Consider the following 19,507-nt stretch of genomic DNA (forward strand, 5'->3'; position numbering starts at 1 on the left):
AAACCATCTGGGCCTGGAATTATCTTTGTAGGAACTTTACTGAACAAAATTCAATTTCCTTAATAATAAAGGGCTATTCAGATTCTAAAATTTCATCCTATTTGAGTTCTGATAAATTGTATTTTTCAAAGAATTTGTCCATTTCATCTACAATGTCAAATTGGATGGTGCAAAATTGTCCATAATGCCTGCTATTATCCTGTTAATGTCTATAGTGATAGACTCTTTTACACTGAATTCTCTGTATTTTTTCTTGGTCAGTCTAGTTAGGATAGATGTAGTTAAGATGTAGTTACTGTGTTAAGTTGGCTGGAATCAATGCTGTGTCTCTGAATGGCAGCTTGGAAAGCCAGTCCTGTGCTTCTCAAAATGGGGCGCTAAACACCCTTGATGATACCGCGTCTGATTGTTGGAAGCCACAGAATTATGAGGACACACGAATTTTTCTAGGGAAATTAAGCAATTTAAAGTTACATTGGAAAGATTACACTTTAAAAACCATGAAAAACACAGACATTAGAAGAGGCAAGTTTTATTTTATATTTTAAGATAATCGGTAAAAGTTCGTGGAAGTTGTCCATTTTCAGGATTTAGGGCTGTTCCTTTGCCACCTTCTTCACACCTTTCTGCCCTGGGGAAAAATGAAAGAACTGAGTCAAATGCAAGTGCAACTGCAAAAGCCTCCAGACCAAGAAAGGCAATGGTTAGTCAAACCAGGTGGGAACATAAAACATGGCCAGTCATTTCACGGGCCGCGGGGCTTACGTTTATTAATAGGGTGCCTTGAAGACACTGTCTCGGGTTCTGAGTATTTTACAAATTCCGTTCTCGCTGTGCAGACATTAGGGTACAGAATAGTAGGAGTGAAGCGCCAATGCGGGAGCCGCAAAAACAGCAAGTTAGCATCCACTGAGCTCGGCCTGGGTGCTGGGGACACACTTAAGCTGGCGGCCCCCGGGGAGAGGTCGTAGCAGCCTCATTTACAGAGGAAGACAGTGTCACTTGTCCAAGGCCACACAGGTGTGCGACGCAGATGACCACACCAGCGAAAGCGAGAGGTGCGCTGAGAAGTCATTAAAATAAACGGCCCCTGGTCCCCAGGGTTCCCAGGTGGCGCGGTGGCCTGCGCGGGCCTCGGAAAGGCCAGGAGACGGCGCTCGGCGACGGCAGCGGCCCGGCCAGGTGGGCGGGGCAGAGCGACTGCAGCCCGGCCCCGCCCACGTCCTGCTGCCACTCGCCATTGGCCGCCGGCCGGCGCGCGTCTGTGATGTCACGTCGCCGCCGTCCGGAAGTGCGCGCGGCGGCCGCGGCGGCGGCGGGCGGGTGAGCGGGCGCGTGGGGGCGCGCGGCGCGCGCAGCGCTGGGTCCGTGGTCGAGTCGCGAGCGGCCGGCGCGGCCCGTGCGGGATCCGCCCCCGGGGACGGCGGGCAGGGGCTCTGGGCGGGCGAGGCGCCTCTACACGGGCGGACGGAGCCGCCGGGGAGGTCGCCGGCCGCGTCCCGCCACATCCCGGCGGACCCATGGCTGAGTCATCGGGCCTCCCCGGGCGATTCCCGTCCCTGGAGACCTGGTCCAGCCCCTGGTGCGGGGCGGCGCACGCCGCTCAGGGCCGCGTCCCCGGGGGAGGCGGGGGTGGAAGACGCCGACGGCCGCGCTCGGGTTAGGCTGGGTGGGGGCCTCGCCCCGGTGGGAGCGCCGCGCTCCGGCCGCTTTCCAAGGAAAGGAGCGGTTCTTCGGCGGTTTCCGCTGGGGCCACGTGAGGGCCGCTGCTGCCGCCTCGCGGAGGTCACCCGAAGTGGAAAACGGTGTGACGCTGGGCCACCGAGGGCAGGACGTGGGTGGGACGCGGGGCACAGCTGCTTGGGCGCAGTGAGTGAGGAAGACGCGGCGGCGAAGTCGCGGGGAAATACCTGGTTCACAAAGCCGAGCACGTACCCCGGCCAGCGGGGTCTGGGGCGGGTGGGGACGGAGAGTGACACGCACGCAGCTGGGACACGTTCTGAAGGAGACCAAGGGCTCCAGAAAGTGCCTGAGTGACATTTTCTGTGTGGCACCTCTGTTCCCGGCAGCCCTGCACCCCACACACTGTTACTGAAATCCGCCTCCCAGGAGCGTCCAGTGACAGTGAAATGCTCCCTGCGAGCACAGTAGTAGGTGCTTCCAGAGGAAACCCGGAGACCTGCAGGCGCAGACGTAGTTGTCACTATCTCGTGGGTTGTCACTTTTTTGTTTTCCACCCGAACAGCAGATGAGTGTCTGAGTTGATAAATAAAATCGCAGCGTAGCCCTTTCTTTCCGTCCCTTTTCAATGGCATCGTCGTGCATGGTGTTTGTCTCGTAGATGTGTGGTCGGTGACGTCCCCAGATGCTGAGGTGCCTGCACCCCTCGCGGCCCCTGCTTCACTGTGGCTGGAGCAGACTCTGCCTTCTGAAGCAGCATCTGTTTACAATGAAGGTGCAGTCTCCAGAATTCCAGTCCCTTTTCACGGAAGGACTGAAGGATCTGACAGGTGAGAGACGGGTGCCTTTTCATGCTTTAAAGGAAGCCTGTGTCAGTGGAGAAGCACAGGGTTGACGTGTGTGAGCCAGCGTTCACGGTTTTGGGTGGCTTCTTAGCTAAGGAAAGAAAGGCCTACTGTGTGGAATCCGGAACTACAGCCGAATCCCAGGAGGCAAGACACGACTGCAGTACAAAGCACGGCTTTTCTGTGTGCTATGCCAAGTGCTTACACAGAGTGCGCGACTGGGCCTCCTAACCTAGGGAGTAGGGATGTTCTGTTTTGCGGATGAGGAAACAGGCTTAGGAATGTGAAATGCTTCGCCAGCGTGTGTATAACTACCACCTGGAGATGGGCTTTGAACTTGCTCAGTCTGATTTCAGAACCCAGCTTGTAAGCACCAAGCTGTGTTTCCTTCCTGAGTGGAAGTGCTTTCTGAGAGCTGGAGACAGAAGGGAACAGGCCTCGCCTCCACTAATGCACGTGCACACCTTACGGAAGGCACACAGGAAGTGGCTTCAGCGTCCTGCCAATAGCAGCTCCATCATGCTCTCCAGTTCTGTCCTTCCTTATACTGCCCTCAGTCTCAGCAGCTGCTCTTGCAGAAACAGCCACACAGCCGCATTGCAAAGCCAGGGGTGTTTTAGTGGCACCTCAGAAATAAGGTGTATGTATGTGGAAAAAACTTACAGATGCCAGGGAGCCACCCTTGAGCTGAATAGGAACTTATACATTTTTATGAAAATTCTACTCCCTAATTGTGACACACAGCTACTTTTCTGTTCTTGAAATTAGATCAGGGAAATGGCCCAGAACTTGATTCTTATAGGGTCTTCATCTCGTCTTGAAATAGAGGGCTTAAATTTGATGCTTCACTGATTTTTAATTAGACAGTGGAAAATACTAGAAACTCACTGTCCAGTAGAAATACACATAGTATGAATCACATATGCACCCTAAACTTCTAGTAACCATATTAAAAAGGTAAAAAGAAGTAGGTGAAATTTTAATAATAATTTTCTAGTACATATCACTTAATCCATTGTATCTAAGATACCATTCTAATACCAAATTTGTGTAAAAATTGTTAATGGGTTATTTCACATCTTCCTTCCTTATAAGTCTGATACCTGCTGGTGAGCCTGTGCTGACCATCGCAGTTCAGACTCGTCCCATTTCAAGTGCCCAGTAACCACATGTGGTTACCGTTTGAAAAGCATGGATCTCGCGGCTCCACCTCTGTCTGGAATTCGAGCTGGTTCTTTCCTATCTCCCAATCTTCCCATCTTCAATTGCAAGAGGCATCTTGGAAGAAAGGTGCCAGATGACTGGATGTCATCGGTAGTTAGCTCTTGGTGGCCTAGTTTAGATCCTTCTGCATTTTCCTGTTGGAAACAAGGCTCTGGATATTGGTTACTACAGATCTTGACATCTTTTAACAGTTGCATCTGGCTTACTAACCCTGACTTCAAGAGCTGCATTTTCTCCACCTTGACAGGTGAAGTGCTCAGGTAGTTGGAAACTAAGTAGTGTGGTAAGATAGAGGTAGTATTTGCGCCCAAGATCATGTCCTTGGAAGACTGGCAGATGGGAGCATGGACCTATTGTAAAGTTGACTTTTTCCAGGCTACTCTGAAAGTGGCAAGCATGAAATCTTTGAGTGAAGTGCTCACCAGTTAGAAAATCAAATAATTGCTTTTATTTGGTCTTTGCTACTTTCTAAAGACTTGGGTGTCCTGGTAAAAGAAAATGTTCTGTATGAAAACGATACACAAAGACACACACAAAAAAGATGGCTGTTGGATGGTATGCAGTTTAATACTATACCAGTTCTCAAATCTTAATATAACAGCTGCTTTGCCACATGTCAAATTAGTTTCCAGTACGCAAGAATTTGGGAGTTAGGGTACTGTATTGTGCACATACGGCATTTTATCATTCGTCATTTTATTTCATGTAATTAAGTCTTTATTTTGCCTGAGAAAACCATTTAATGCTAGGGGCATATAAGATGATTTCCCCATGCTATGTATGAGACTGAAGTTCCAAATGTAGTGCTTTTTGCCTAACTTACATGGTTAGTGGATGAGCCAGGGCTGCTGTGGCCTCTTGGGTGTCATCCTCCTCACTGCTGGGTGACAGCGCTCAGTGGATGTGATGTCAGAAAGTCATCACATTCGCATTTGGGACAGTAGGGACAGCTGACGCCTCCTGGAAACGCTGAAGAACAGATTGTTTGTTTTCAGGTGGTGACAGTCACGCCACATAGTGGGCTTCCCGCTTACACTTCCCACGCACTGTCCGTCCCCCACCTCCAACACTCAAAATTCAAAATTGTAAAGGGAAGAAGCGAATGAAACGTAAAATACAGTTTAAAAGACCGGAGACAGTTATCCAGGTTTCCTGACACATTCACGTCGTGGTCTTTCGGTTGCTGATGAGAGTAATTAACAACAGCTTCTCTCAAACGCGGCCGTTGAAGCAAATTAACACGGTTTGAATGATGAGATTCTGCTTTTCTTGAGTCTTAGGCCTCACTTTACAATGAAGTTTAGTTGCATCCGGTGTCAGTTTCACTGAGTACGTATGTAGTTTACAAAATGTGTTGGAAGGTGGAATGTGTGCCTGTTTCTGGGAGATTGAAGGGGTCAGTGATTGAGGAAAAAAGGAGTCTTAAAGCTTGATAATCCCTGCTGTTTCAGGTCAGTTTAAAATCATGCCTTTCTTAGTTTCTATGACTGTTTCACACAGGCACAGACATATATCTTCTCAGTTGTATTAAAATATTAGAAGTGTGAGGTTTTTGGAAATAGTTATCGATTTCCATAGGGCTAATGAAAATGGTGAGTAGCTTACTTTGAGTTCTGGATCTCTCTGTAAATGCAGTTAACTTGTTGGGTGACTTTGGCCTTACATTTTACTTTAGGGGAGCCAGCATGAGAATCTTAAAACAGTGGTTATCTCTGCATTCTGTCTTGACCTGCTTCATCCTATTAAAGCAGGTTCAGATGGAAGTAAAACTTGCCCACTTTTTACATTCCAAAACAGTTTCTTAGATACTATTTTGATTTGAAGGAAGAAAACCTTTTAAAAAAATGTGCTTGCCAATGAAGCCACTTTTTATTTTTATTTTTATTAAGCTAGGATATCACAATTCTGTTCCATTGAGAGCCAGTTTTGTGTGCAGATGAGTGAGAGGTTTTCTACCCTGAGAAGTGCGCGACTCTAAAGACATGAACAGGTACTTCTAATATGATCAGTACCCATAAGCATGGCCTGCTCTAGGAGCTTAGAATAAATTCACTTAACTCCACCATCAGGAGAGGCTTCCAACAGTCGGTCACGAAAGAGGAGTGAAGGCGAGCTGGATCCGAGTTTTTCCCGCAGTGGGTGGTCATGACGAGCATTAAAAAGGTGAAGGAAAAGAGGGTAGAATAGATTGATTGCATGGTGTGTAGTGAGGGTCTTATTTCATGAAACTCGTATTTGCCAGCCCCCTCGCCCCCCACGCACACAAGCATGAATGATTGCTCTGCGGAATGTCTTTCTTAGTGTGGGTAGTGCGGTGAGACGGTGGATAGCAGCTGCCCAGCTACATAAATAAGTAGGAAAGGTGTGAGGTGAGGTGAGGTGAGGTGGCGGCATGAGCACAGGGACAGGGGGACCTCCGGAGAGGGCTGCAGAGCTCCGGGAGGGCTGAGACAGCTGGGTATGCAGGCCCGTGGACACTGCTTGTGTGGAGTCGTTGGAAGGGCAGTGACGTGGCGCCATTCTGCTGCTGACTTAGGCCCCTGTATCTGGACCGTAGAGGCTGAATTTCAGTGGGGAGCTGTGGCACTGGAGGCAGGGAGGTAAATGAGGGCACTTGGGACTCAGCAGGAGGGAGGTTCAGACGCCCTGGCCAGGGACACGTGAAGGGAGCGTCCAGAAGTAGTTTGGCAGTCCTTAACCTTTTGCTCATGGACCTCTAAATCGAGTGAAAACTGTGGACTGATACACATGGTTTTTATTTTAAGGGACCAGGGACCCCATGTTAAGGACCCCTTAGTAGGGATGCATAATCGGGGGACCTGATTGGAAATGTGGAGTTGAAGGATTGTGAACTCTTCCCCTAGGAGAGGGCTTATTGGGGAGGCCGAGTCCCTGTGGGAGAGCTTTTACTTACAGCCAGAAGGTGGCGGAGGGAACAGTTGTTAGCAGGTCACTTTGGGGAAGCTGCAGAGAGTGGGGCTGGAAGGTTTGGGAAGAATAGGTAGGGGAGGATGACAGCAGAAGAGGCCGGGGTAGCGATGGTAGATGACAGTTTGAGTTGTGACAAGGGACACTAGAACTCTGACGCATGTGGTTGAATGCTCGGGTCAGTGCCTTCAGCCCCAGACCACCAGGGACACAGCTTCTTGGGCTGTTGGTCCCTGCAGGGGTGTGGCGGGGGCACTGACCATGGAGGACCTGGGGGTGTCTCAGTGGCAGGGCTTTAGAAAGGACTGTGGTAGGACTGGGCTTGTATCACGTGGTCTTGGGTTTAAGAAGGTGAGAACAGTGTGAGGCTGAAACTGGTAAGTAAGGAGCATTCCCGCGTGTGAACTGTCACGGGCTGGTGACCTTGGCAGTGTTCGCGTCGGGTCTGTTCAGACCTGGTGACGACGTGTCTTGTTCCGTCACGGTCACAGAGAGGCCTTGTCTGATGTTCACGTCCCACACAAGTGCGGCGCTGGGCCGTGCGTGCCAGGCCCGTTCCTGGGTGCCCTTCTCACCAGCTCCATATGGTGCCCTGTGGGTACCTGGGTACCTGAGGTGAGCTTGGCTTTGTCCTGTGCTTAGAGGGGTCAGGTCTGGGTCTCCTGTGCTGACGCCCTCACAGGAGTTCCCGTGTGCATATGGCTTTTCAGGAGCAGAGACAGGAGTTGGTTGTAAACATCGGAGGCAGATTATTTCGTGAAGGACTCTTAGCTATGACCTTTGTCATAAGTGCTGGGGCAGAGTCCTGTGTGATATGTACCATGAACATATTGCTTCAACTTCATTGCACACAGAGAAGTATGTTGGAAAACACTTCACATTTCTACAGTGTGCACATAAACCTGGAGAAGGAAAGACCTGGTCACTTGATTCTTCGGTAATAATTCCGACTCACACTGATGACCTTGGGCGTTGTGGGAGTCTGAATTAGCTTCCGAGTCAGCAAAGAGAATTTGCGCAAGGGCCGCTTCTCGCAGGTGACAGCGGCATTCCACTCTGGTCAGTCACTTCCTTTCTGTGGGCCTGGTTCTAATTTTCATGTGACGACGCTCAGTGACGTGGTCTCTGCTGTCTGACCGATGACAAGCCTGTACTTGTGCTTCTGGCTTCTTAGAGGAAATACTGAAATAAAAGTGTTCTTTCTCATCTCAGAACTGTTCCTCAAAGAGAACCACGAGTTGCGCATAGCGGGAGGTGCCGTGCGGGATCTGCTCAGCGGAGTGAAGCCGCAGGACGTGGACTTCGCCACCACGGCCACCCCTGCCCAGATGAAGGGCCTGTTCCAGGCGGCGGGCGTGCGCATGATCAACAACAAGGGGGAGCAGCACGGCACCATCACTGCCCGGGTGAGGGCGAGCGGCTGCATGGCCGCCTTGTCACGTGTCTTCCGGTTACTCAAGGGCAAATCACAGGCTTCTGTACCCCGCTCTGGAACCCCGCCCCCTCCTTTGTCGACACCGCGTGCAGGTCATTTTGATGGTACTTAGTGTCACCGCCCCACTGCCCAGAGGCCGTTCTGTGCTGCGTGTGTGTGTTAGTCTCTGGTGTGAAGGTGGCATCTGCTGACTGTAGAGGGAGCTGACTTGGCGTCCGCACCAGCTCGTGATTCCCCTCCCTCGGCCTCAGGACGGCTATGCCCTGGTCTTCGGCTAAATCGATATTCAGGGTCCATGCCGACGGCTGTTTTTCACAGCCGGACCGTGCATGTTCCGCTTGCGTTTCCTGTGCTCATGGGTCTCTCCCCTGCGATTAGTAGCAGTTTCCTTGCATGTGGCTTTCGGGTGCCCCATCGATGCAGCACCGTCAGACGGGCAGGTTCCTCTCAGCTCACTTCCTGTTCTGAGCCCTCACCGGGGGCGGCCTGTCTACTGCCACCTGGACGGTCGGCCGGCTGCTGCCCTGCCCCCGGGTCCCCTGCACCAGCTCCTGGCCACTCCGCGGTTCTCTTCCTCACTCGATGGCCTGTTTCCTGGGTGCCATTGGGTATTCTCTCTGGCTTACGCCCTCGTTTTCCTAGTCTGAAACGTGAGAGCCTTCCTTTCTCCGCTGAAATACTTTATCTCAGCCTCACTCTGGTCTGATGGTTGTGTGGCCTGTAGAACTGGAGGCTGGGAACCATTTTCACTCAGAAATGGAAGGCTTTGTGTCCTACGTCCTGGCGCTGCCAGGGCCATCTGAGCTCGGGCAGGCTGCTCCTGCGTCTGCAACCTGATGGCTTGTCCTTTTGGGAGCCTCTCGGATCTTTCTCTCACTGGTGTCTTCCATTTCAAGCTGAAGCGCTTCGCTCTCTAGGGCGCTTAGTGGGCCTCTCGTGTCCTCTATGGACGGCATCCCCTTCACTGGACGCGTCTCTTTGGGGCCCGTGGCCGACCTGGTTGTACCTTTCCCCTGTTTGATATCCTCACCTTTCATTTCACTTCCCACGGGGTTGCCTTAACTCGATCACCCAGTCTTTCTGTTACGTTTCCAAGTTCTGCTGTCTCTAAAACTTTTCAGAGGTCTTTCCTAGAATGCTTCTTTGCAAAGCTTCCTGTTCTTGTGTCAGATGAGAATCTTCTCTTTCTTCCTTTAGGGTATCGTTTAGAGTTCTTTTGACAATGTCTTTCTTTCCTCTGAGCTGCTTCTGTCTCTCCTTTGGCTTTACTTACATGGGGCTGTTGTTGGGTTCTCCGCTTGCGTGTGGTGGTCGTCCAGTGTGCTGGACAGTTGTGCCGTGGAGCTGTGAGGGAAGTCCAGCCCGCGGCCGCGGGACCACCAGTGTCCGTGCAGCAGGCATCGTCCTGGGGAGCTCAGCGCAATCCTCGCCACACCCAGGTCAGAATAAGGCGGCTCTTAGCCTTTAAAACACCATGTGGGGAGGGATGGGAGTCATGGGAGTCGTGTGGGCTCTTCAGGTAACCGTGTTTCTTGTGCTGCTTCCCTCCCGCGGTCACCTGTGTCTGGCGCCCCAAGCTGTGGCTATTTTCAGGCTAGCCTTTCCACTGAGTTATAATATCTGGTTCTGTGTCTGGGTGAGAGAGGCGTTCCGGGGGTCTCATTGTTTCTTATAATAAATCTGAAGCAGTCTTAACATTTCAAACCCTTTCCTTACCTCTTGCCTTTAGAAATAACGTGTGTCTCAAACTGAGTTGTGGATTCTGCATGAGAACTAGCTTGTTTCTAGGAAGAGTACGTGTGAGATTGAGAGGGATTCTGGAGCAGACTTCCAGTGCTCGTCAGTGGCTTCCCGTCCCTGTGGCGAGGTCCCGGCTCCTGCTCGGCCTGAGCGCCATGTGCAGCCTGTCCGGCGCGCTTGTCCACACACGACCCCGTCTGCCCCGTGCACACACCCCGTCTGCCCCTCACACGACCCCGTCTGCCCCACGCACTCACCGCGTCTGCCCTGCACACGCACCCCGTCTGGCCCTCACACGCACCCCATCTGCCCCTCACACAACCCCGTCTGCCCCGCGCACGCACCCCGTCTGTCCTGCACATGCGCCGTCTGTCGGCCTGTGCACCTGTCTGCCCCCTGTGTGCAGGCCCTGCCTCGTGTCCATGCCTCAGCTCGTGTGTCACTGTCATGGAGCTCCTCGGCCCTTCCCGCTGCGCTGTTTTGACTTCACTGATTGTCACCAGTGAAGGAGTTGCGGGATGTGTGAACTGGCTCTTCCTGTCACCTGGGCCCCAGCCCGACTCCCTGTACATTGCCGGTCAGCTCTTTGCAAATGGGAGCCATTAAACAATGCATCAGAGAGTTACCCGGTGTGACGTTGGAGAACCGGAACACGCTCTTTCAAGGGCTCCTCCCGCTGCCGCAGCGCTGGTCAGAGTTGCCATTTTTGTATGTCACACTCATCTTTTTTTAATTATGATGGGTTTATTATAAGAAGATTCTTTGGATCTCCCTTTGAGTATTGTGGGTGTTGTTCTGAGTCAGGGTATATGTGCACTAGTTGACCTTGAAAAGAAGGAAGAGAACCCTAAGTGGCAGGACTGATACTTGTTTTCCAATCTACCCAGTGATGCTAAAAACTAATTTTTAAAAAAACGTTTAATTGCAGCTTCATGAAGAAAACTTTGAAATCACCACACTGCGGATTGATGTCGTCACTGATGGAAGACATGCCGAGGTGGAATTCACAACTGACTGGCAGAAGGATGCCGAACGCAGAGATCTCACCATAAATTCTATGTTTTTAGGTAACATATGGAGAGAAAATAATGTTTTCATTTGGTCTAAGGGCCTTCTTCTCAGGGGGAGCCTGCATTCTGGAAATGTGCAACCTGAGAGCTTGCAGTCAGTGTGAACTCACTGATCGATCACATCTGAAAATGCTGACATTTCAAGTGAGGAAAATTCACACTCACGCACACACACACACACACACACACGTGCACTGCGTGGCTCTCCTTCCTCTGCACTCTTTCACGACGTGTCCCCCTCTCTGGGTGCCCACAGCACTTGTCGGTGTGTGCGCCCCTCTGCGCTGAGCCCACACATGACCTCAGCTGCGTTGCATTTTGGGAGCCGTCTTTAATCCGTCAAGCTGGCGTGTAAGAGCAAGCCTATTTATCATCTCAGCTTAATTGTTTTGTTAATGAAAGCACTGAGAATCCCAATGGGAGCAGATGTGAATTAGGTTAGTGGTTTGGTACATAATTGAAGCAGTATATTTTCTACTTTAATTTTAGAAATGCCTTTTATGTTTAAGACTTTGGATTAGAAAAGAGAGAGATGAAGCATCCGGTATCGTAACTTAGTGAGTAGAGACAGTTGTAGTGAAAGGATGAAGTAATTGGGTCTGCTTCATGGCTCGGAGAAGAGGGTTGGGGGCCACGCTGGGATCTGTTGCTAATGACATTAATGGCAGGTCACATCCTGAGTGCCTGCGAGGCTGTAGGCACAGCGGTGGTCACGCCTTATGGGTTATGTCAACTCTCAGAAGAGCTTCGTGAAGCAGATAGAACCCATTTGTCACACAAGGAAACTGACTCAGCTGTTAAGTAATTTCCCTCAAGTCACAGAAAGCCACGGTTTGAGCCCAGTTTCCAGAGCAGTGAAGTCTGACCACAGCGTGCCCCATTGGTGGCGTGTCTTCTCTCCAGGATGTGCTCCGACTCCAGTTGCTGGTTTCTCCTTACATCGTTCTCACTTAATTAAACCTCCAGCTAGTGCAGTCTGTCCAGTCTCATGACTGACTTCTCATCAGAATGCTTAACTGCAAGAGAGACACGAATATTCTTTTGCAAGATTCTGTTTGTAAAAGTCAAGCTAGACTTACCGGTACTGCTCTTTTTCAGCACTTGCTGACCCTTCTAATGTGCCAAGCACTGTTCTAAGCACGTCACATACATTTAATCTTCCCAACAGCCCGATGAGGCAGACACTGGTTCGTGCACAGTAATTTGCTGAAAGTCATGCAGCTCGTAAATTGCAGAATTAGGATTCCTGCTTAAGCAGCCTGGCTCCGGAGGTCATGTTCTTAACCACTTACTTGTTCTCAGTAACTCAACTTTCTCATTTTTATTCATCATATTTTAAAAGAATGATATTCAGAGCAAAACAAAAGTATACACCAATGTGATACTCACTGCTCTTACTTTTAGTCACTTTTTTGTCCAGGCTTTGCTCAAACATTATTGGATGAACCATTCCTACTTCTGGTGATTATGGTTACTTTGTTTCTCAAATGCTTATTTTTGCTTTTGTCGAATCCTGTGTTTTCTTTCCTCCAAATTAAGACCTGAGTATTTCCTTGTTCACCAGAGACAGTTAAAAGTCTCTTCATTAAGAGAAATAGCGTTGAGACAGACAGGCCACATTTATTTGTTACTTTGTAATCATACTTTAGTCTTTATTTAGCTACGATTTTTCCTTTTATTTTTTCTTTCTTTTTGAGTCTGGAGCCTTTTAAATTTGCTGTATGTATCAAAATGCCACATAAACCTAAACAGCTTGGGGAGGGTTAAACCTGAGCTTACTGGTATTGTTGCATTTAGTATAATCAAAAGAGCATTCAGGTTCCAACAACTGAACTGACAGGTGGCTCTGTGCTTCCTCTCTGGGATGCCAGAGGATCGACTGTCTGAGGATTACGACCCTCCCCATGAGACTGGCTGAGTGGTGCCGGTGCCTCTGCTGTTCCCTTTTACCTTCGTCAGCCCTACGGTGGCTGCCTGTTTGCTTGGGCTGACATATTTCCTGAGACACGCTGCTTTCAGTTTTAGAATCAGGAAAGTCCTAGGATGATTGGGATGAATTTGGTCATCAATAGCTGGGGTTTTATGTGCCTTATGTTAAAAATGTTTTTGTCAGTTTTTCTTTTTGCTTAACATGAGAGCATATGGTGGAAAATGTTTTGTCTACCTCATTGTTTGGAATGGCTATTAGGTTCACATGGTTCAGAATTCACAAAGTGTGAAAGGCTGCCTAACGAAGTCCCCTGACCCGAGTATATCTTCCTCTCATATTCCCATTTATACGGCCTTTTTGTTTATTTATTAGAGCTTTTTGTATATTATGGCAATCAGCCAGTTGTTTCTATGATACTGACTTACATACATTTTTCCCAGTACAACAGGGCCTCGAATGATGTCATTTTGTTCAAGGCCATTTTGTTGTAAGGTGATGAGATGCCACAGGCACTCACCTTGTTTGTGTAGTTAGCCTGGGGGGGCATTGGTTTCGTTGTCCCAGAACCTACTGACGCCATTGGGGACTTCTGTGTGTGTATCATTGACTTTATGCTTTGCTCTGTGGTGGCTTTTGCTGTGCAGGTCTTAATTTGATTTTTTATGTAGTTGAATTTATTAACAATTTCTTTGAAGGCTCTGATGTTGTGTGTGTATGTGCTTTATTTTGTTTTCCTGGTAAATATATTTGGAAAGGTCTTTCCTATTCCAGGATTATTAATTTTTTCCCTGTGGTTTATTAGTTTTATTTATTAATTTTCCTATATTATTCTTATTTATTTATTTTTCCCAGATTACTCTGGCTGTTCTATTTTTCCAGAATAACTTGACAATCTGCTGTTTGGTGTCTTGTCTTCTCCCCAGTTCATACTGGCACATTTCCTGTTTAGTTTATTCTGAGTGTACGCTGCTGTACATGCAGCCTTTTGTTGTATTTTTATCTTCTGTTTGATAGCTGATACAGATGAATGCTATTTATGTCTGTATTTTAACTTCATAACTCTTAAACTTTGCTTAATTTTTACTCTTTGTGACAGTTTTTAGCAGATTTTCCTGTGTTTTCTAATTCTTTTTTTCCAGTTTCTCTATTTTTTATTGCGGTACATTTGATATACAACGTTATGTTAATTTCAGGTGTACAACATAATGTGTGACCGTTGTACATACAGTGAAGTGATCACAGTAAGTCTAGTTGACATCCGTTACCACGTATAGTTACTAAATTTTTCTTCTTGTGATGAGAACTTAAACACCTACTCTCTTGGCAACTTTCAAATGTGCAACACGATGTCATTAACTCGTCACCATGCCGTACAGTGCGCCTCCAGGACTGGTTTACTGTATAACTGGAAGTTTGTACCTTTTGACCCCCTTCACCATTTCGTCCAACCCCCCAACCCAACACTAGTCTGTTCTCTGTATCTCTAAGCGCAGTGTGTTGTTTTTGTTCAGATTCCACGTATAAATGAGATCATCCGGTATGTGTCTCGCTCTGTCTGACTTACCTCACTTAGCAAAACGCCCTCAGTGTGCATCCACGTTGCTGTGGATGGCAAGGTTTCATTCTGTTTAATGGCTGAGCAATATTCCATTATAGATATGCACGTTATTTTCCAATTGTTATTTGCTAATAGTCGTTTCTCCTCTCTTCTAATGAATAGGTTTTGATGGGACTTTATTTGACTACTTTAATGGTTATGAAGATTTAAAAAATAAGAAAGTGAGATTTGTTGGACATGCTAAACAGAGAATACAAGAAGATTATCTTAGAATTTTAAGATATTTCAGGTAAGAATTTTTTTAAATTAATGATAGTTTTTTATTGCTATTACTGTGTTTCCCCAAAAATAAGACCTAGCCAGACCAGCAGCTGTAATGCGTCTTTAGGAGCAAAAATTAATATAAGACTCAGCATTATATTATTATATGTTTTATAGATATCATATATTATATTATATATTACATTAATATTTTGTATTATATATTATTATAAAGACCTGGTCTTATATTATAGTAAAATAAGACTAGGTCTTATATTAATTTTTGCTCCTAAAAACGCATTAGAACTGATGGTACAGCTAGGTCTTATTTTTGGGGAAACACGGTAGTCGCCGTCTCCGTTGTCACATCGGTTACCAGAGAGCGAGAGACCACATTCACGTGACTTTTATTACAGTGTAGTGTATGATGGTTCTATTTTATCATTAGTTGTTGTTACTCTCTTACTGTGCCCAATTGATAAAGTAAATTTTATCAATGGTGTGTATATATAGGGAAAAACAGCGTATATACAGGGTTCGGTACTTTCTACAGTTTCAGGCACTCACTGGGGTCTTGGAACGTGCCCCCCTCAGATAAGGGGGGGCTGTTGTATGACATATGAGTGAGATACTACTTAGATACTTCATATTTTCATTCCCAAAATATATACACATTTACTCCATTCTGTGGGTATCTTTTATGTAATCCAGCTGTGAATCACTTTTTCAAAATGTCCATTTTCTTTGCAGTTTGCTAGTCCATGCACTGGTCATTCATACACAGAGATGTGCGTGCTTGCACAGGCCCGGACTTGTTATGAGCTATGCTAGCTGCCTACTTTATATCCAGTAACATGAATTTTTCACAGGTTAGGATTACACTCAGACTATCCTGTAACATCCTACGTATTTTGTCAACAAGTGCTGTTCCTTTAAACTTGACTCTTTGTAGACAGTGTCTTTTTTTTTTCTTCTTTTTTTTTATTGGGGAATATTGGGGAACAGTGTTTTTCCAAGACCCATCAGCTCCAAGTCAAGTCATTGTTTTCACTCTAGTTGTGGAGGGCGCAGCTCACCGGCCCATGTGGGAATCGAACCGGCGACCTTGGTGTCATGAGCACAGCGCTCTAACCACTGAGCCCACCGGCTGCCCTCAGACAGTTCTTTTTACAAAGACTGGAACATAGACTGAGACTCAGCCATCGTTGTGTAGTCACTGACTCTAGATACTGATGAACGGAGCGGGTGCTTTAAGTCTCCCAGCTCCGAGTCCATGCAGTGCGTTTCCATGGCAGCAGCTGATGTGTCATGTTTGAAATTGTTCCTTAAAAGTACCGATGTGCAGGGCAGCCCGCTGGCTCGGTTGGAGCGCAATGCTCGTGGCATCAGCGCTGCCGGTTCGGTCCCCGCATGGGCCAGTGTGGGCTGCGCCCTCCACAACTGGATTGAGACAACTGCTTGGAACTGATGGGTCCTAGAAAAGCTTAAAGTTTAAAAAACAAGAGTTCCCGATGTGCAGACAGGCGGGTTGAGGGGCTAGGCCTGCTGCGGGTTGGCATTCCCGTCTCGTTTGGGTGCTTTACCAGAATGTCTTACTCACCTACAGTAAGTACCAGTTCAGGAACTGCATTTGATGGCCATTCTGGGCGTCTGTCAGTGATTTGGAAGTGACAGTGAGGCGGGTTTTCAGTTCTTGCCAAATTTAAGAAGGTGACTTATATTTTATTGGATCTCAGGTTTTCTCAGCAGGAAGAGAAGGTGGAGAACTGACCAGACGGTTTGTAAGGTCCCTTCTGCCCCTGACTGCTTCTCTGCTGTGTGATCCAGCGGGTGTGTGGGGCAGTGCCTAAGGAAGGAAAAGTAGGTTTCTCTCATCCGTACACCAACACAGAGGTAATCCACTGTGAGAACTTTGTTTTGTAGGTTTTATGGGAAAATTGTAGACAAGCCTGGTGACCATGATCCTGAGACGCTGGAAGCGATTGCGGAAAACGCACAAGGCTTGGCTGGAATATCAGGAGAGAGGATCTGGGTCGAGCTGAAAAAAATTCTTGTTGGTAACCATGCAAATCATTTGATTCACCTCATGTACGACCTCGACGTGGCCCCTTACATAGGTGAGGCCAAGTCATGAAATGTTTGCGTTTTTGGCAGTGAAACATACCTCGTTTACAAGTTCATAAGGCAGAAATGTTTGACCAATTTCGATGAAGAATTCTAAAAGGACAAAGGGTATTTTAAAATAAGCTACACTTTGAGGATGGGTAGGACAGTTTGGTACCAGATAGGGGACAACTTAGGGACAGTGTGGGAGAGTGGTACAAAGTGGCCCCTGGAGCCCAAGGTGGGTTTGAGTGAGTCTTTGCCTCTCATCAGCTCTCTGATTTGGGTTAGTTTCTGATCTAAAAATGGGGTCTGAAAATCCCGGCACCTGTGTGATGCAGGGCAGAGGGATTCAGTGAGCTAATACACAAAAAGCACTTAGAAGAGGGGGAGGCACAGAAGCTGCTCAGTAAATATTATAATTAATTTCAGAAAGAACAGTGGGATTTACAGTCTGTCTCACTTCGGGGAACTTGGGTGTATTTAAATGAAGACGAGACTACTAGAGGGGTGGCTGCTCTGTGGTCGTCAGTAGTGGATGGTCAGGAGTTTGCGACTGGATTGTCCCTTGTGAGTCTTCTGCCATGGTCACTGCCACCTCTGCCCTCCTGATGCAGCTTGTTAATGGAGACAGGGATGTTTTAGGACTGCCACCAGGGTGGATGGAGGGTGAGCTGGAGAGGACAGCGGCAGTGTCAGTGGGTCCCTGGGAGATGGAGCGTCAGACTGGGCCAACCCAAGTCCTGCCTACTGTGACGGGCGCTCTGTGTGCCAGAACAGTGGTGGTTTAGGATATGAATGCTTCTCGTTAACTTTATCCACGGTAAAAATCGGGGCGGGGAATGCTTTGTCCCTACAGGCTTACCTGCTAATGGAAGTTTGGAAGAATTTAACAAAGTCAGTAAAAATGTTGAAGGTTTTTCACCAAAGCCAATGACTCTGTTGGCCTCATTATTCAAAGTACAAGATGATGTCACAAAATTGGATTTGCGGTTGAAGATTTCGAAAGAAGAGAAAAACCTTGGTTTGTTCATAGTTAAACACAGGAGAGATCTGGTTAAAGCAGTGGACAGTTCAGAGCCGTTGAAGCCCTATCAAGACTTCATTATAGACGTAAGTACATACTGGGCTTGGTCAGAGTGTAGGTCGCCCTCTGTAATCGTGAAGCTGATTGCTCAGTGCGAAGACCCACAGTGTATTCTGGGGACTGTGCTCATTTTAAACAACAGCCTCACACGAGCATGTGTGTAATTTAAGCTGAGATCACAGCGGGCTTTCTGATGTGCAATGGGACTAAACGTTTGTTTGCGTTTGGCACTCAGTGCAGGGACCCTGATGCCAGCACGCGCGTGTGCGAGCTCCTCAAGTACCAAGGTGAGCACGGCCTCCTCAAGGACATGCAGCAGTGGTCCGTCCCCCCGTTCCCCGTGAGTGGCCACGACATCAGAAAAGTGGGCATTTCTTCGGGAAAAGAAATCGGGGCTCTACTGCAGCAGTTGCGAGAACAGTGGAAGAAAAGTGGTTACCAGATGGAAAAAGACGAACTCCTGGGTTACATAAAGAAGCCGCCAAGTCCATGAGCGCTGGCGCACGGGCAGGACATTTTCGGTAAGGCTGGCTTTTCCCCTCCCCCTTAGTGAGATTTAAGACTTGAATACATAGCAGACCGAAAGCCAGCTTAGACGACGTCTTCAGAAATGTATGAGAGATGGCATTTCATTACATTTTTGATACTAAACTGAAGGCTACCGCTTCTGCCTCTGGTTTCTATCACTGACCTTGTAATTTTTGTGGACCAGTTGTGAGATGAGCCGAGTTGGCTTCACCCATCTGTGTGACTGTGTGTGTGTGTGTGTGTGTGTGTGTGTGTGTGTGCACGTGCGCACATGCATAGGGCAGTCGTATCTGATCTCAAAATGCAGTAACTGTTTTGAAGAAAAACTGTTTCTTGGTGTTTGCAGTTGAATTCATTGGGTTCATTTATACAATTGTCTGAGTATTCTTATTTGAATTCCAGAATAAACTTGTACTTGAAAACAATTGACAGACTTGTATAAAATGTCCTACATAAAGTTTGAGGACCAGATGTGTCCCAGGCGCTGGCCTTTGTACACCGAGACTTATTCTAGCTGTTAGCATGAGGCTGACCCTTCACTCTGGCGTCCCGGTCTCCTTACCCGTGCGTGCCCAGCCTGGGACACGTTAGCCCGAGGGTTACTCTCGAGCCGGCTGTAACATTTCCTCTGGAATCGGATGTGTCTATCTGATGATCTATCAGGTGCCCCATATACATAGTGACATACTCTTGTCCTGACCCTCTGAAATGCTGATTTATTTCACTAATTAAAAGGACTTGGCCTGTATTAAAACTCCTGTGAACAGGCCTGTCCACTTGGTCTTTAAGGAGTTGAGCCCTAAATGCTTTCAGTGAGCAAGTAAGTTGATGGCACAAAACATTTGTTTCAGCTGCTATATTCTGACTCTTTGTCACTGAGTTTTCTTTCTGCATAGCCAGTCATGGCATCTTTGTGTTCTACGGGCAAATTGCGATATTTCTATTAAAGCCCAGCTAAGAAGTGTGAAAAACAGAGCGACGGGCGGTGCAGCGGAAAGGGCGCCCGAGCACTACTGCACACAGGCAGTAACTAAGGTGACTGTGAAGCATCACAGCGACACCGTTAGGTACTGCTGACGTCACACAATGCCCGCTGTGCGGACTTAGCTGTTTCAGTG

General features: G+C 47.9%; 1 protein-coding gene and 1 long non-coding RNA gene across 5 annotated transcripts; one reads left to right on the forward strand and one right to left on the reverse strand.

Moving 5' to 3' along the window:
- Positions 1 to 516: 516 nt before the first annotated feature.
- Positions 517 to 901, reverse strand: LOC141567144 (uncharacterized). Its single transcript, XR_012489543.1, has 2 exons — positions 766 to 901; positions 517 to 631 (listed from the first exon to the last, which is right to left on the reverse strand). It is a non-coding gene; the product is annotated as an uncharacterized LOC141567144 (long non-coding RNA).
- A 365-nt stretch (positions 902 to 1,266) lies between these two features.
- On the forward strand, positions 1,267 to 18,814 carry TRNT1 (tRNA nucleotidyl transferase 1). 4 transcript variants are annotated; one of them, XM_019749136.2, is made up of 8 exons: positions 1,267 to 1,323; positions 2,342 to 2,510; positions 7,890 to 8,083; positions 10,781 to 10,919; positions 14,573 to 14,699; positions 16,595 to 16,788; positions 17,634 to 17,887; positions 18,097 to 18,814. In XM_019749136.2, the coding sequence occupies exons 2-8, from the start codon at positions 2,366 to 2,368 to the stop codon at positions 18,352 to 18,354; spliced, it is 1,311 nt and encodes a 436-aa protein (XP_019604695.2). In that variant the 5' UTR covers positions 1,267 to 1,323; positions 2,342 to 2,365; the 3' UTR covers positions 18,355 to 18,814. The 4 variants fall into 4 exon arrangements, with proteins under 4 accessions (XP_019604695.2, XP_074168323.1, XP_074168324.1 ...); XM_074312222.1 differs by lacking the exon at positions 1,267 to 1,323 and adding an exon at positions 1,342 to 1,364; XM_074312223.1 differs by lacking the exon at positions 1,267 to 1,323 and adding an exon at positions 1,348 to 1,805.
- Positions 18,815 to 19,507: the final 693 nt, after the last annotated feature.

This window comes from Rhinolophus sinicus, linkage group LG10, assembly GCF_036562045.2.
Source record: "Rhinolophus sinicus isolate RSC01 linkage group LG10, ASM3656204v1, whole genome shotgun sequence".
In the NCBI taxonomy this organism is placed as follows: Eukaryota; Metazoa; Chordata; class Mammalia; order Chiroptera; family Rhinolophidae; genus Rhinolophus; species Rhinolophus sinicus.

What these genes read in the sequence shown, in the direction of transcription:
- TRNT1 (XM_019749136.2), top strand. Translation starts at nt 2,366, where the DNA reads ATGCTGAGGTGCCTGCACCCCTCGCGGCCCCTGCTTCACTGTGGCTGG. An exon ending in AGGACTGAAGGATCTGACAG is followed by an intron (nt 2,511 to 7,889) that starts GTGAGAGACGGG and finishes TTCTCATCTCAG; the next exon opens with AACTGTTCCTCAAAGAGAAC. An exon ending in ACGGCACCATCACTGCCCGG is followed by an intron (nt 8,084 to 10,780) that starts GTGAGGGCGAGC and finishes GTTTAATTGCAG; the next exon opens with CTTCATGAAGAAAACTTTGA.